Here is a 17,401-nt window from a genome sequence, read left to right as displayed (position 1 = left end):
TGTTAGGTGACATGAGAGCTTTCATAAGCAAATGGAGACTGGAAGAAATGGTTACACCTGAGTTTTTTTATCTTAGGTTTGATGAAGAGTGACAGTCATGGAGAAGTAAGATAGGACAAAGGGTATGTGATAAGCATAGTAAACTGGAGGAAAATTAACAAGTCCTGCTTATTCGGATTCTTTTCTCTCCATCTTGGAAGTAAGGATGCTCCTTTCTTCTATGTGTAGGGTCAGAGGGTCTCTTAACCTGCTTCAGGGGAGAAGGGTCAAGGGAAGGTCAGAGAGACCTTCCTGTTTCTGCCATGTTTTCTCAAACTCCTTCAGCTTATAATATTCAATATGCCAAGGTGTTCTATTATAAGGTAGCGTGTGCTTACTCCCATCACTTGAAAATGAGAGCTTGGTTTGGCAAATGTCTCCATGGTGAAAGCCAGCTCTCTGACCTTTACCTTTTTCTGCTTTCACTTACTTTTTAGCCTCTGAAAATTCCTAACTTCCTCATCAATTTATTGAAGCTAGTTTTCTAAGTGTGCTTTTGTCCTTTATCCAGTATTTTTGTTTTCACTGTGCGAGGCAACTAAGATATCTAGGCTGCCATATTGCCTGAGACACAAGTCTGTGACTGGTAGTTCTATTTATTATTCTTATGGCGTGTCACTGTTTTCATTTCAAAAATGTTTCCTTTATTTAGTGTTTTCTCTCTGTCTTTATTATTGTAGATCGTGTTAATATTTTAGTCAATTTGATCTTTCTTCTTGTAGTTCATGGTTAATTTGTCTGTTTCCCAGACTTCTTAAAACCTTCTAAACTTTCTACACTTCTTCCTTCTGCTGAAGTAGATTCATCTTCTTTAAATAGCTATAGCAAAATAGCAAAAAGTGCTCAGAAGGATATGCAATTTTTATAAACTAATCAGTGAAGCAGAGTAGTGAAGAGCATGAGTTCTGGACCCAAACTTCCTGGGTTCAAACCACTGAACTGTATGCCCTGTGCGTTGAACTTCCTCCTGTATAAAATGGGGGTGATAATAATAGCACCCTTCTTTTTAGGGACTGAATTAGTTCATATATGTAGTGCTCTTAGAACATGGCCTGCCACATAGTAAGTACTATATTGTGTTTATACCATTAAAAATATAATGATGATTAAATTATTAAAATTATTATTAATACCTGTCATCTGTCAGTGACATCATTTATAAATTAGTAACTCTTTCACATAATCCTAGAGGCATGTGCTTCATTGGCTGGAGAAACGATATGAAAGTCATGCCCATATGAACCTTAGGGAAACTAGACCTAAGTATTGTATATAAGGCGAGAATTAACACTGAACATGGATTGTGCCAGGACCAAAAATAAGATTTTCTATTAAGTATCTCATTTCTTCTTCCTAACATTACTATGACATAGGTATTATCTTATCCTCATATTACAGCTGAAGAAATTGAAGTTCTGAGAAGCTAAGGGACTTACTTACGCTTGTAGATGGAGGAAGGGACAGATTCAAAATCAGGCTGTCAGATGGCACAGTGAGTATGTTTAACCAGAAAGGCGGGTGGTCATGGCATCTCTGGGGTTAGCACGTGCTCGTGTCCTCGGAGTTCACATCTGGTTCCATGTCCTTGTTGTTTGGGGCAGCTGTATGAGACATTAAAGACTCTTTTGTCAAATTAATCCTCCCCATTTTACCTAAGAGGAAGTAAGGGCTACACATTTGTGACTAGGGTTCCACAATTAAGAGTGGGAGAGATGAGGTCAGAGCCCTACCTTCTGACACTTAACAACAATGTTCATTCACTACACCTTCCTGAATCCTGAAGTCAGACCATTTTTATTGGTGTTTTATAAAGAAACAATCTGAATTATTTGATGGGGGGAGCTACAAATAGTTTTATTAATATATAGAAAGCCAGCAAGTTGAAAATGTTTTCGCCTCGGTAAGTTTACTGTTGTTACATTTATAATTTATAGCTAGCAATAAAACAAGATAATACAATCTGAACAAAAGTAACTTCAAAGAAGTAACAGGTGTTTAACTAGATTATATTGTAATGCCACCAGCATTAGAGCCATACCACCTTTCTACAATGCTAGAGTATCACGTGAGCCACCTGGTTAAGAAGAAAAAAAGTGTTTTAAGGCTCAGTGAACTTCCTCCTTCTGCTGAAGTAGATTCATCTTCTGTGAATAGCTATAGCAAAATACAATGTAAATTAAAATCAAGGCTACCCAGAATGAGAACATGAATTACCTCCTCCTATACTCAGCTCATTTCACCAGTCCTTTGAGTCTCAGGCACCAGCAGGCCTCTTGGCATCCTGTCCCAGCAAGGCCAGCCCCCATTAACAAGAGGGAAGATCAGATGTGAACATGCTCCTTCCGAGACTGGGATACACATGTGTTCCAGCTAAGAATCTAAATGTTTCACTTATCCCAGCCTGTGATAAACTTTAAGTTCCACACGGAAGGGACCTTGACCTGCTCCATCTCCCAGCACCTAACATGGTCCTAATGCAGCGAGTGGGCTATGTCTGTCATTGCAATGTTGTAATGATTGAAGGAATCAATGAGTTAATGGATGTCACTGTGACAGACGCTCAGGGACAAGATGGTTCAGATGTGGCATATCAGAAGATTAAAGTGCATCTCCAACTCAATGTAAACCCAGTAGTGAGAATGTGCTGATAAAAAATTATGGTATAACCTTGAGACTGAACTAACAGGAGTATGGCACTCCAAAGCAAGGGTAATAGGGGATCTTTACTCTATGGTCACTTTCCAAGCATCCTAAATGCTGTGCTCAATCCAAAGGGAAGGGATCTTTCTTTCCAAGATGGAATCTCACCCTTTTGTCCTGTCTCTTCACACGGTTTTCTTTCACACGTAAAAACCTTTTCTATTTCATCCTTCATCTCTCCATTGTCCTTCTTGGAATTCTCTCCTTATTCTATATCAGTCCCCACACTTCCACTTATTTCTATTTCCCCCAATCCCTTATTACTTACCTCTTTAGCTAATATTTTCATTATTTATGTTTTTATCAAAAGAATATAAACTTTAAAGCACTGATCAAAGGCAAGCAATTTTCATTATTTTTATTGTACTTTTTCCTATATATGAAGTATGATCAAAATTATGAATGTTTAACTTTAAAAAAATTATTATAGTAAAAGACATATTGCCATTAATCTCCCTCAAAATACTCCCCCTCAACTTCGTACAAACTTATCCCATCATTCTTGCCACTTTCTGAAGCAGTTCTAGAAGTCCTCTTTCGTGAGTATATTTGGTTGCACTGTCGTGGCTGTATTGATGTCCTGAATCATTTTGACTTTGGGGAAGAGCCAGAAGTCGCATGGTGCCAGATCTGATGAATAAGGTGGATGAGGACATTCTGTAATGTTTTTATTTGACAGAAATTGTCATACTAGAAGTGATGTGTGCCCCAAAACACTGTCATGATGGAGGATGATTTATGGCACACTTTAAAACACATCTTTTCTCAACTGTAGCTCACACCCGACTGACTGACTGCACCAAACAAGTTGAAACTTATCACACACTGTTACTAAGGTTCGACGCATGGCATCCTGTGTTAAAGATCCCTACCTTTCTGTTGGATGGCAATCGGCAGCAGCATTCACCATATTTTTTTATCACACCTCATACATTTCATGTCTATTAGATTACGATCTTCGAAAGGCCAATAACAGACCCTTGCCATTTATGTTACTGTATTTCTTTTTAAATTGCACACTGCACCTAGGTAGTTGTTCTGGGCAAAAAACAAATGTTGCTTGACTCAGATATCTACAAGCCACAAGTGGAAGCTGCCTCACTAGCAAGGAAAAAGAGCACCCACACACTCCAAGCCAGGAGCTAGGTTTTAAAACATTTCTTAGTATTATAGATATACAGACATATTTTCTGATTACATATTTTCAAGCACATAGTTCAAATCAGAGTTAAGCAATTAAGTGTTTTAAACAGATCATTCCCAGGAGAGGAAATACAAATGGCTAATAAAATAGGCAAAAATGTGCCATTTCAGTTACTAACAAGGGAAATGCAAATTGACCAAAATGAGACATCACCATTTGTCTACCACATTGGCAAAAGCCAAAGACATAGATAATATTCAGTGTCAGCAACAGTGGGAATGTAAATTTTAAAGGTACAGTAAAAGATTGATCAAAAATTTTAAAACACATATTCCTTGGCTAAATAATCTCACTTTTAAAAATCTACTCTTCAGAATGTCTTTTGAGATTGGCTAAAGGATGTTCACAAGTGCCATAAATTTATATTAGTAAAAAGAAGAGATAACCTAGATATCTGTCAAAAGTGAGATGTTTAAATAAATAACATCCATATGTTGATGCTATGTAACCATCACAAAGAATGAAAAATATCTATATGTGTAAATATGAAAAATGATCACAAGATATTGTCAAATAAAAAAAGCAACTGCAAAGCAGTAAATGTGTATAATTCAGTTTTGTGGGGAAAAAAGACATATCTTCTGTGTTTCTATGTTCATAGACATACACATACAAATTTTTACGTAAATGTATGTACAAAGCCAAAAACAAACACACAAACATAGACAAAGGTCTGCAAAGAGAAACACCCCACTGCTAAGTCTGGTTATCCCTAGGAAGGTAAAACAGGAAGGACTTTTATGTAATTCTGTATGTTGTTTAAAATTTCTTTAACATTAGTGTAATACTTTTGATGTTTTTTTTTAAAATAAGAAAAAATAAATAAATCCAATAAAAGTAATTACAAAATATTTGAATATTCCGGGAAGCAGTGATCAAACTTTAGGAACTGCATGCATGAATAATCTCTTTATTTTAAATACTCTTTAGAACTCTATGCGCACAAAATTACTCACCTTTATTTGTGTGGGTTACAGAAACCTGAAACCTCATGTGGTAGCATAGAACGGTCATTTCCACGTTACAAATAAGGTAAAAAAGGAACTAAAAGAAAAATAAATTGAACACTTTTCTTTAATGAAATTGACAATCCAGGCATAGGGATCTCAGAAACAATTCACCTGATCATGATTTATGCCAGGGACCACAAATTCAAATGCCACCAGATGGGCAAGTAGCTGAGGTTAATGAGGTCAGCTGGGAATAAGACAGTAAGAACCAGAGGGACTGTTTGGAGAGTGTGTACTGCCTGAGGGGGGCAGCTGTTTTATAACTCCAGGCAGATGAAGAGGATGAATCTGGTGTTACCACACTTTTCAATATTTCAAGAAATCAAAATTTTTCATAGCAATTCCCCAGGTTTTATATTTTAGCATAGATTTTTTTAAAATCTTAAATACTATGTTGGTAAATACTGCAGAAGCCAAACAAAACACTTCTACCAGCTGAATTTGTCCTGTAGCCTCCCACTTGGCATCTTTGGGTTTCACAGTTTTCGCGGTTCTAGTAGACTAATTCTAACACATCCTTCATGACCCAGATGAGTTTCTTTCATTAGCCCTTTGGCCATGGTATTGTAGGACATTAGAGTTCAAGATATTTTTTAAATATCTCATTAATATCTCTCTTTTTTTTTTAATTGTAGTAAAATATATGTAACATAAAATTTGCCATTTTAACCAATTTTGTGTGTACACTTTAGTGACTTTATGTTTATAATATTGGGTAACTATCACCACTGGCTAGTTCCAAAATTTTTTCATCACCTCAAACAGAAATTCTGTAACCATTAAACAATAACCACTTTTTCCTCTGCCAGTCCCTACTAACCTCCAATCTATTTTCTGTGTTTATGAATTTGCCTATTGTAGGTATCTCATATAAGTGGAATCATAACCATATTTGTCCCTTTGTGTCTGGCTTATTTTACTTAGCATAATGTTCTCAAGGTTCATCCGTGTCATAGCATGTATCAGAACTTCATTCCTGGTTATGGCTGAATAATATTCCATTGTATGTTATGATATTGTGATTTATAATAAGAAATATATATTTGGTCTCCATCCCTGTTTCCTTCACAAAGCTTCTAAAACCCTTGGAATTTCCTAAGTGGTGAGAGAGATGAAGGTGTCTTTTGTTATGTTAATACAGTGACTTTTGGAAAGCCCATAGGTCACCTCAGGATGGATGCTGGTTGCCGGGAGGGAGCCAACTGTATGATTGGAGGATTGGAAATTTCAGTCCCCTCCCCCTGACCTCCAGGGAGGGCAGAGGGGCCCAATGGCTGATGATTTAATCAATCATGCCTGTGTCATGAGGCCTCCATAAAAACCCAAAAGGATCGGGTTTGGAGAGCTTCCAAGTCGGTGAACATTTAGTGTTGGGATAGAGTGGTTTGCCTAGAGAGGACATGGAATCCCGGTGCCCTTTCCCCATACCTTGCCCTGTGCATCTTTTCTGTCTGGCTATTTTTGAGTTCTATCCTTTCATAATAAACCAGTAATCAAGGAAGCAAATGGGTTTCCTGAGTTCTGTGAGCCACTCTAGCAATTAATCGAACCCAAGGAAGGGGTCATGGGAACCTCCGATTTATAGCCTGGCATTCAGTAGGATAGTAACAACCAGACCCATCCTCTCAATTGGCTGGATATTGCAGGAGGCTAGTCGATGCTTCCTCCCAGGGAGGGCCGGAGACTTGACCAGTGGGCTCTTGGGAGTGCGCAAGAAAGAATTCAAGCATTAGCTCAAATAAAAGTAAAGCCAGAGCAAGAATTAGTTCATGCAAGCAGAGGAGAAGGAGGAATCAGGCTATTCCATTGACAGAGCCCTGCTCATGCTGGGGTTTAAGCCTGTTCCTTTGATTAGGAGCTATATATTCAAATTTGCAGGAGGAATATTGAAGGATTTTCTGGGAAAGGGAGGAAATTCCCTGGAAGGCCTCCATTGGCCATTTTGTGCCCTTTTATGGTCATTCTGTTTCCAACAATGGCAGTGAGGGTTGTGTCTTTTAGCATGCTAATGCATTGTAAGAACTGTATGACGTCTGACCATTAAGTTTGCAAATTCATCCTAGAAAAAGTGCTCTTAATACATACCTTATTGCTGAATATCACTACGGTCACCTTCAAAGTACTCCCCTTGGGAAGCTATGCATCAACACCAGCACCTAGTCCACCCTTCAAAGCAATTTTGGAACTCTTTTTCTGGAATGGCCATCAGAGCTGTCGTTGTATTACCTTTGATGTCCTGAATGTCATCAAAATGTCTTCCTTTCAATATTTCTTTATCTTCTGGTAAAGAAAGAAGTCACTGGGAGCCAGATCAGGTGATTAGGGAGGGTGTTCCAATACAGTCATTTGTTTACTGGCTATAAACTCTCTCACGGACAGTGCCATGTGAGCTGGTGCATTGTCGTGATGCAAGAGCCATAATGTTTGTGAAAAGTTCAGGTCATCTAATTTTTTCACGCAGCCCTTTCAGCACTTCCAAATAGTAAACTTGGTTAATTGTTTGTCCAGTTGGTACAAATTCATAATGAATAAACCCTCTGATATCAAAAAAGGTTAGCAACATCGTTGCAATAAGTTTGCAAACTTAATTGTCAGACCTCTTATAATGAATCTTAGGGCCTCTGCTGGGTGAAATCTGTCACCATGTTGGTTTTAGCTTGTTGCAGCCAGTCTTAGTTGGCTCCCAGACCACCAACTGTCCATCCCACCTTGGGGTCTGACCTTATCTGGTGATAAGTATTAGAAGGGTGGAGATTTCTTGTCCTGCAGCCAGCTAGCTCTGCCTCCACAGCCGGCCTTTCATCTACCTCAGCTGGAGTTATTAAACAGCTGCCCCCCTTAGGCAGTACACACTCTCCAAACAGTCCCTCTGGTTCTTACTGTCTTATTCCCAGCTGACCTCATTAACCTCAGCTACTTGCCCATCTGGTGGCATTTGAATTTGTGGCCCCCGGCATAAATCATGATCAGGTGAATTGTTTCTGAGATCCCTATGCCTGGATTGTCAATTTCATTAAAGAAAAGTGTTCAATTTATTTTTCTTTTAGTTCCTTTTTTAGCTCATTTACAACATGGAAATGACTGTTCTATGCTACCACATAGGGTTTCAGGTTTCTGTAACTAACACATATAAGTGTGGGTAATTTTGTGAACATAGAGTTCTAAAAACTACTTAAAATAAAGAGCTTGCAACTGGCATATGAAAGAGGATGGGGAACTGTCTTATAGGACTGAACCCTTAACCTATGGAATCTGATTCTCCAGGTAGTGTCAGAATTGAATTAAATTGCAGGACACCCAGCTGGTTTCAGAGCATTGCTTGGTGTGGGGACCCCCTGCCCCATGGTGGAAACGGGGACAGAGCCATTTTATGTGTATACCACATTTTGTTTATCCATTCCCCTATTTATGGACATTTGGGTTGTTTCCACCTTTTGGATACTGTGACTAATGCTGCTATGAACATTAGTGTAGAAATATCAGTTGTGTCTGTTTCTATTGTTGTTATTATTATTATTATTATTATTATTATTTTCAATATATACCTAGGAGTAGAATTGCTAGGTAATATGCTAAGTGTATAATTAATTTTTTGAGGAATTGCCAACCTGTTGTCTACACCAGCTGCACCATTTTACATTCCCACCAGCAATGCATGTAAATCCCTTTTTAAGATAAAGAAATCAAGGGTAAAACTGGTTAGATAGCTTGACCATATATCCAGGCAATCAAATGCAGAGCTGATATCAGAAACAAGTATCTTGACTCCTGACACAGCCCTCTTTCCAAGGTTAACTCCACTAAGATTTAATTCAGATGATCAGGCAAATCGTAGCAATGTCTACACAAAGATGAGACCATTGGAAAGAGATCACTTGATTTATTTGGAAGAAAGAATTTGAATAAGTTCTGGAGTTTGCTCTCCATCATGGAGAAAATTTTATTTCGTTTTTATCTCAAGTCTAAGCTCTGCGATAATATTAAATCATACTTGTCTTTAGCTTAGTACTAATTGTAGAAGAGTCATTGACACTTTTTAACCATTATGAGACTTCCAATTCTAAAATTAGGGCTTTTTAAAAATTCCTTGAAATGTAACAAATATTCACTTTAGAAAAACTGGAAAACTCAGAAAAGTGGAAAGGAAAAAGAAAATAAGATCACCTAGAGAACTATCAACCAGAAAACTAACCATTAATCCTGAGTACTTTTTCCCCAGGCTTTATTTTTTCCTAAGAATGATGTTTTCGTTTGGTACATATGATTGAAACGATAGGATCTTAAAGCTTTAGGCAAACTTAAAAAATAAAATAAGGAAAAATAGATATTAAGTTCTAGGAAAGCACCCAACAGTTAGTGCTCCTTCCTGCCAACTCACGGCCCACATAGTCTTATGACATCCCTTTTGGAGGTATGTTATTACTTACCTGTCATATGGAAATATTTTGTTTATAAAAGAGCTTTAGTGGCTGGGCCACATGTTATACTATTTTTTTTCCTTCCTCCACACCTCATAAAGTTCTACAGTAGGCACTCAGTAAAGAACTTTTGGAATCAGACGTCATAGGAATGGCGGCAGCAGGGCGCACTTTCTGAGTTCTCCTCCAGATCTTGTTGCAAACGGGAACTATAACCCATCGAGGAAATTTTCGCTCACCACACAATGTAGTGGAGAGATTCGTGGATTGCTTGAAGCTAAGAAATTCTTGGGGGTAAGCTAACTGGACGGAGCAAGGAGAGGAGGAGGAGAAGCGGCGTGGGAGCGCCCGGCAGGCAGCGGCGGGAGAGCCCAGCCCCCAGCGGAGCCTCAGCTGGCGGGGGCGAGGACCGAAAACCACGGAGCCGGGCACCCACGGGATCCCAGGCGGAACGGAGAGCGCAGAGACCGGGGGTAGGCCCTTTCCCTGCTCCCACGGCTGATTTCTCCCGCCGGGAAGGCGGCGCGCCCTGCTGCGGACGGGGGGCGCAGTCTCCATACCTGGGCCCCTCCCCCCCCTGCTCTCCCAATCCTACCCCGCCCTTCCAGAGACTGGGACTGGAAACCGCGGTGCAGCCCCGCGGTGCCGGGCGCGCACAGGGGCCCAGGCGGAGCGGAGAGCGCAGAGACTGGGTGGCGGCTCTTTCCCTGCGTCCCGCGGCTGATTTCTGCCGCCGGGAAGGCGGCGCGCCCTGCGGTGGACGGGGGGTGCAGTCTCCATACCTAGGCCCCTCCCCCGCCCCGCTCTTCCAATCTTACCCCGCCCTTCCAGAGACTTAAACCGGCCCCTGAACCGAGAAGTGGTATCAAAAGCTCACGCTTTGCGAAGCCTGACGGGCAGCCCTGACCCAGGCAGTCTGGGCAGTGTGCGTGATTTTGGCTGCGCTAGGAGAGAAGAGACGCCTCCACCCCCAGCCACCACCTTTTCTGGCCTGCGGGAAGAGGGCGACGCACGGCTGGGCTGGGAGAGTGAAGACCCCTCCATCTCCAGCCCCCACCCTTCCTGGCTTGCCTAGGGTGGGGTGGGTGCAGCGGCCGAGACACACCCGGAGATCAGCAGTGAGGCAGGCGCAGCTCTGGGCTTTCAGCAGATCAGAAATCTCCTGCCCGCACTCACACACACACACTGAAGAGGTGCCTTAAGACTCAAGAGTTTTGGTCACATATCTGGTGGTGCCACTCTCAGTGTGCATTTGTGCAGGCAAGGGCAGAAACTGCACTGATATTGTAAAAACTATCATCCAGACCCCTCAGGCCCACGCTTTTAAGTCTGCAGTCCCAAAGTCTCTCTGGGCACCAGGTGACCGGCTCTGCCTGCGCAATAAGCAGGGGGCTCCTTGGTACAGCAGAGAACAACCTGGACATTGCTTGGTGGGCTTAGGCCGAGACTGTCGCTGCTTTTTGTATTGCTTTGTTTTGTCTTGTTTTGCTTTGTCTTTATATCTTTGATATCTTTGCCTCTGTCGAGTGGGGTTATCAGGTGGTTTTTGCATGTGAACGTATTTGATATTTTTCTTTGTTGTTGTTGTTGTTGTTGTGCTTGGTGATTTGCTTTGTTCTGAAACTGCCCTGCCGGGGCCCAGCTTGTGAGGCACGGTCAGCAGATCAGAAATCTCCCGCCCGCACCCATACACACACACTGAAGGAGTGCCCTAGGACTCACGAGCTCTGGACAAAGGACTGGTGGTGCTCCTCTCGGTGTGCATACGTGCGGACAAGGGCAGAAGCTGCACTGACTTTGTGGAGACTATCATCCAGACCCCTCAGGCCCACGCTTTTAAGTCTGCAGTCCCAAAGTCTCTCTGAGCACCAGGTGACCGGCTCTGCCTGCGCAATAAGCAGGGGGCTCTTTGGTACAGCAGAGGACAACCTGGTCATTGCTTGATGGGCTCAGGCCGAGACGGTCGCTGCTTTTTGTTTTGCTTTGTTTTGCTTTGCTTGGTTTTGTTTTGCTTTGTCTTGTATCTTTGATATCTTTGCCTGTGTCGAGCGGGGGTTATCGGCTGTTTTTTTTTTTTTTTTTTTTTTTTTTCTTTTTTTTTTCTTTTTTTTCTTCTTTGCTGTTGTCGTTGCTGCTGTGCTTGGTGATTTGCCTTGTTCTGGGACTTCCCTGCCGGGGCCCAGCTTGGATGGCACGGGACTCGGCATATCTGGGGGCCAACTCCAGACCAAATCGGAGTGCAGCCGGGGTTGACCTGCAGGTCACATACCTAGAGGGGGTTCTCGGCAGGCTCTGGAGCCCATAGAGGCCAAACCACATTGGGGTGGTCAACCCTCACGCAGCAGAGTGCCCTGCGGGGGGCAGAGCCAAGTCTCACGGCAGGTCAGCCCAGGAGTTGACCCCACCTGCTCATTAGCGGGAAGCAATTAAAGATCTTCTTGAACGGGACAGTGTACACAACACAAGACTCACCTTTGGAGCACACGCAGAGGAGGACGACGTGGTGCGAGTCAAATATAAAGGACACATACTACACAAGATAACCTAGCAAGAACTAAGAACTCTAGGGGATCTACCTAATATATCAAAATAAACACAGTCAGCCAGAATGGGGAAACAAAGATACACGTCCCAAATAAAAGAACAGAAGAAGCTTCCACAACTGGAACCAAATGAAGCAGACGTAACCAACCTCTCAGAGACAGAGTTCAGAACACTGGTGATAAGAATGTTTAAGGAGCTTAGAGAAGACATAAAGAAGGATGTAGAAATCATAACAAACGAGCTTAGAGAAAACATAAAGAAGGATGTAGAAATCATAACGAAAAACCAGTTGGAACTAAAGAACACAATTACCGAAATTAAGAACTCACTTGAAGGAATTACCAGCAGGCTACATGAAGCAGAGGATCGAATCAGCGACTTAGAAGACAAGGTAGCAGAGATCACCCAAACGGAACAACAAAAAGAAAAAAGAATAAAAAACAATGAAGATGGCCTAAGAGACCTCTGGGATAACATCAAGCGCAACAACATGCGCATCATAGGAATACCAGAAGGTGAAGAGAGCAAGCAAGGGATTGAGAACATATTTGAAGTAATAATGTCTGAAAACTTCCCCAACCTGATGAAGGAAACCAACATACAAGTCCAGGAAGTGCAGAGAGTTCCAACCAGGATTAACCCAAACAGGTCCACACCAAGACACATTATAGTTAAAATGGCAAAGCTTAAAGACAAAGAGAGAATCCTAAAAGCAGCAAGAGAAAGACGGAGGGTTACATACAAGGGAACTCCCATAAGACTATCAAATGATTTTTCTACAGAAACATTGAAGGCCAGGAGGGAGTGGCAGGAGATACTTAAAGTGATGGAAAACAAAGGCCTACAACCTAGATTGCTTTATCCAGCAAGGCTATCATTTAAAGTTGATGGAGAGATAAAGAGCTTTCCAGAAAAAAATAAGCTAAAGGAATTTATTACCACCAAGCCAGCATTGCAAGAAATACTAAAAGGTCTTCTGTAAATAGAAGAAAGATCAAAACAACCTAACTACAAATTTAAAAATGGCAATATCTATGTACCTATCAATAATCACTTTAAATGTAAATGGATTAAATGCTCCAATCAAAAGACATAGGGTGGCTGACTGGATAAGACAGCAAGACCCTTGTATATGCTGTATACAAGAGACTCACCTCAGAACAAAAGACACACACAGGCTGAAAGTGAAGGGTTGGAGTAAGATATTTCATGCAAGTGGAAACGAGAAAAAAGCTGGAGTTGCAATACTTATTTCTGACAAAATAGACTTTAAAATGAAGAACATACTAAAAGATAAAGATGGGCACTATATAATAATAAAGGGATCGATCCGACAAGAGGACATAACCCTAGTAAACATCTATGCACCCAACATAGGAGCACCTAAATATATAAAACAGGTACTGACTGACATAAAGGCAGAGATCAACAGTAACACTATTATAGTCGGGGACTTCAACACACCTCTGACCACAAGGGACAGGTCTTCCAGACAGAAAATCAATATGGAAACAACAGCCTTAAATGATACATTGGACCACTTGGATTTAATCGATATTTTCAGAACATTTCACCCCAATGCTGCAAAATACACCTTCTTCTCAAGCGCACATGGAACATTTTCCAAGATAGATCATATGTTAGGCCACAAAACAAGTCTTGATAAATTTAAGAAAATTGAAATCATACCAATTGTCTTCTCTGATCACAATGCTATGAAATTAGAAATGAACTACAGGAAAAAAACGGGAAGACACACCAATTCATGGAGGCTGAATAACTTATTACTAAATAATGAATGGGTCAAGCAGGAGATCAAGGAAGAAATCAAAAGATATTTCGAGATAAATGAAAATGAAAACACGACGACCCAAAATCTTTGGGATGCCGCGAAAGCAGTCCTAAGAGGGAAATTCATAGCTTTGCAGGCCTACCTAAAGAAACAAGAAACATCACTAATCAACAGTTTATCTTCACATTTAAGGGATCTGGAAAAAGAACAGCAAAATAAGCCCAAAGGGAACACAAGGAAGGAGATAATAAAGATCAGAGCAGAATTAAATGAAATAGAAACCAGAAAAACAATACAAAAGATCAATGAATCCAAGAGTTGGTTCTTAGAGAAGATAAACAAAATCGACAAACCATTAGCCAGACTCATTAAAAAAAAGAGAGAGAGGACCCAAATTAATAAAATCAGAAACGAAAGAGGAGAAGTGACAACGGACACTGCAGAAATACAAAGAGTTTTAAGAAGTTACTATGAGCAACTATATGCCAACAAATTTGACAATTTGGAAGAAATGGACAATTTTCTAGAGGCGTACAACCTTCCAAGGCTAACTCAAGAAGAAACAGAAAACCTGAATAGACTGATTACCACCACGGAAATTGAATCAGTAATCAACAGTCTCCCAACAAACAAAAGCCCTGGACCAGATGGCTTTACAGGTGAATTTTACAAAGCGTTCAAAAAAGAATTATCACCAATTCTCCTCAAGCTCTTCCAAAAAATCCAGAAGGAGGGAAGACTCCCAAACACTTTTTACGAAGCCACTATCACCCTGATCCCAAAATTAGACAAAGACACCACAAAAAAAGAAAACTACAGGCCGATATCTTTAATGAACATAGATGCAAAAATCCTCAACAAAATATTAGCAAACAGAATTCAGCAATACATTAAAAAGATCATTCACCACGATCAAGTGGGATTCATTCCTGGTATGCAGGGGTGGTTCAACATCCGCAAATCTATTAATGTGATACACCACATTAACAAAATGAAAAATAAAAATCACATGATCATATCAATAGATGCAGAAAAAGCATTTGATAAAATCCAACAGCCATTTATGATAAAAACCCTTAAGAAAGTGGGAATAGAGAGATCTTATCTCAACATAATAAAGGCCATATATGACAAACCCACAGCTAACATCATACTCAATGGGGAAAAGCTAAAACCATTCCCCCTAAGATCAGGAACAAGGCAAGGATGCCCATTATCTCCGCTTCTATTCAACATAGTTCTGGAAGTTCTTGCCACAGCAATCAGACAAGAAAAAGAAATAAAAGGCATCCAGATTGGTAAGGAGGAAGTAAAGTTATCATTGTATGCAGATGATATGATACTATATATAGAGAACCCTAAAGACTCCACCAAGAAGCTATTAGAGCTGATAGATGAATTTAGTAAAGTGGCAGGATACAAAATTAATATTCAGAAATCAGTTGCATTTGTATATACCAATAATAAAACATCAGAAGGAGAAATTAAAAAAACAATCCCATTTACAATCGCTCCAAAGACTATAAAATACCTGGGAATAAATTTAACCAAAGAAGTAAAAGATCTATACTCAGAAAATTATAAGACACTGATGAAAGGAATGAAGGAAGATATAAATAGATGGAAACACATATCATGTTCATGGATAGGAAGAATTAATATAGTTAAAATGTCCATACTGCCTAAGGCAATATACATATTCAATGCAATTCCTATCAAACTGCCAACGTCGTTTTTCACAGAAATAGAACATATAATCCTAAAATTTATATGGGACCATAAAAGACCCCGAATAGCAAAGGCAATCTTGAGAAATAAGAACAAAGTGGGAGGTATAACAATACCTGACTTCAGATTATACTACAAGGCTACAGTAATCAAAACAGCATGGTACTGGCATAAAAACAGACACATAGATCAATGGAACAGAATAGAGAGTCCAGAAATAAATCCACGCCTATATGGCCATTTAATCTACGACAATGGAAGCAAGAATGTACGATGGAGTAATGACAGTCTATTCAATAAATGGTGCTGGGAAACCTGGACAGACACATGCAAAAAAATGAAGTTGGACCACCTCCTTACACCATATACAAAAATAAATTCAAAATGGCTTAAAGACTTAAATGTAAGGTCTGAAACCATAAAATACCTAGAAGAAAACATAGGAAGAAACTTCTCAGACATTACCCGGAGTAAGATTTTTACTGATATACACCCTCGCGCGAGGGAACTAAGAGAAAGAATAAACATGTGGGATTATATCAAACTAAAAAGTTTTTTCACAGCAAAGGAAACCATCAATAAAACAAGAAGGGATCCTACTGAATGGGAAAAGATATTTGCCAGTGATATATCTGATAAGGGATTAATATCACAAATCTATGGAAAACTTACTCAACCCAACTCCAAAAAAACAAACGATCCAATTAAAAAATGGGCAGAGGACTTGAAGAGACATTTTTCTGAAAAGGACATACAGATGGCAAACAGACATATGAAGAAATGCTCAACCTCACTAACCATCAGAGAAATGCAAATAAAAACCACAATGAGATACCACCTCACCCCAGTCAGAATGGCTATCATCAATAAATCAACAAACAACAAGTGCTGGCGCGGATGTGGAGAAAAGGGAACGCTTGTGCACTGTTGGTGGGATTGCAGACTGGTGCAGCCGCTATGGAAAACAGTATGGAGGTATCTCAAAATTCTGAAAATGGAACTACCTTATGATCCAGTAATTCCACTCCTAGGTATCTATCCGGAGAAATCCAGAACTTCAATTCAAAAATCTCTATGCACTCCTATGTTTATTGCAGCACTATACACAATAGCTAAGACATGGAAACAACCAAAATGCCCATCGGTAGATGACTGGATTAAGAAACTGTGGTACATTTATACAATGGAGTATTATGCAGCCATAAGGAAGAAAGAAATCTTACCATTTGCAACAACATGGATGGATCTAGAGAACATTATGTTAAGTGAAATAAGTCAGACAGAGAAAGATAAGTACCATATGATCTCACTTATTTGCTGATTCTAAAGAAAAGAATAAGTGAATGAACTAATCAGAAACAGTTTGGGAGACAATGAGGAAAAACTGAGGGTTGCTAGATGGGCGGGGGGGGTGGGGGGTGGGGGGGAGGGTGAGGGGATTGGAGGGCAGTCGGTGACCACAGGATGGCCACGGGGTTTGAAAATTAATCTGGGGAACGTAATTTGGTGGTTACCAGAGCGTAAGGGGGTTGGGGGGTGGGGGATGAGGGTGAGGGGCATCAAATGTACGGTGATGGAAGGGGAGCTGACTCTGGGTGGTGAACACACAGTGTGATTTATGGATGATGTGATACAGAATTGCACAACTGAAATCTATGTAATTCTACTAACAATTGTCACCCCAATAAATTAAAAAAAAAAAAAAAAAAAAAAAAAAGACACAAAAAAAAAAAAAAAAAAAAAAGAACTTTTGGATTTTTACTGAGTTCATGTTATCTTCAAGGTTTACACCCCTCAGGGTCTCCATAAGGGGTAATCCAACCTAGGCCCTGCAGGGTTGCCTTGGCAGCGCTTCTCATTCTAAGAAATTGGTTCAGTAATCAAAGATAATTTAAAAGTCATTGGAATCTTGACTTCCATTACCTGAAGAATATTCAAGGGAATTCAACTTGTAATCCATAATAGC

General features: G+C 40.3%; 1 protein-coding gene across 1 annotated transcript in view; it reads left to right on the top strand.

The window, feature by feature from the left end:
* The first annotated feature begins 2,504 nt into the window (after window positions 1–2,504).
* TMEM123 (transmembrane protein 123) overlaps window positions 2,505–17,401 on the top strand; it is a 69,804-nt gene continuing 54,907 nt past the window's right edge. Inside the window, exon 1 of the mRNA XM_033118951.1 lies at window positions 2,505–2,660. Within this exon, the coding sequence (XP_032974842.1) occupies window positions 2,505–2,660 (156 nt within the window). The remainder of the gene's footprint in view (window positions 2,661–17,401) is intronic.

The sequence above is a fragment of the Rhinolophus ferrumequinum genome, chromosome 11, assembly GCF_004115265.2.
Source record: "Rhinolophus ferrumequinum isolate MPI-CBG mRhiFer1 chromosome 11, mRhiFer1_v1.p, whole genome shotgun sequence".
NCBI lineage: Eukaryota > Metazoa > Chordata > Mammalia > Chiroptera > Rhinolophidae > Rhinolophus > Rhinolophus ferrumequinum.
Note: the sequence above shows the minus strand (reverse complement) of the source record. Positions and strands in the feature narration are given on the sequence as shown.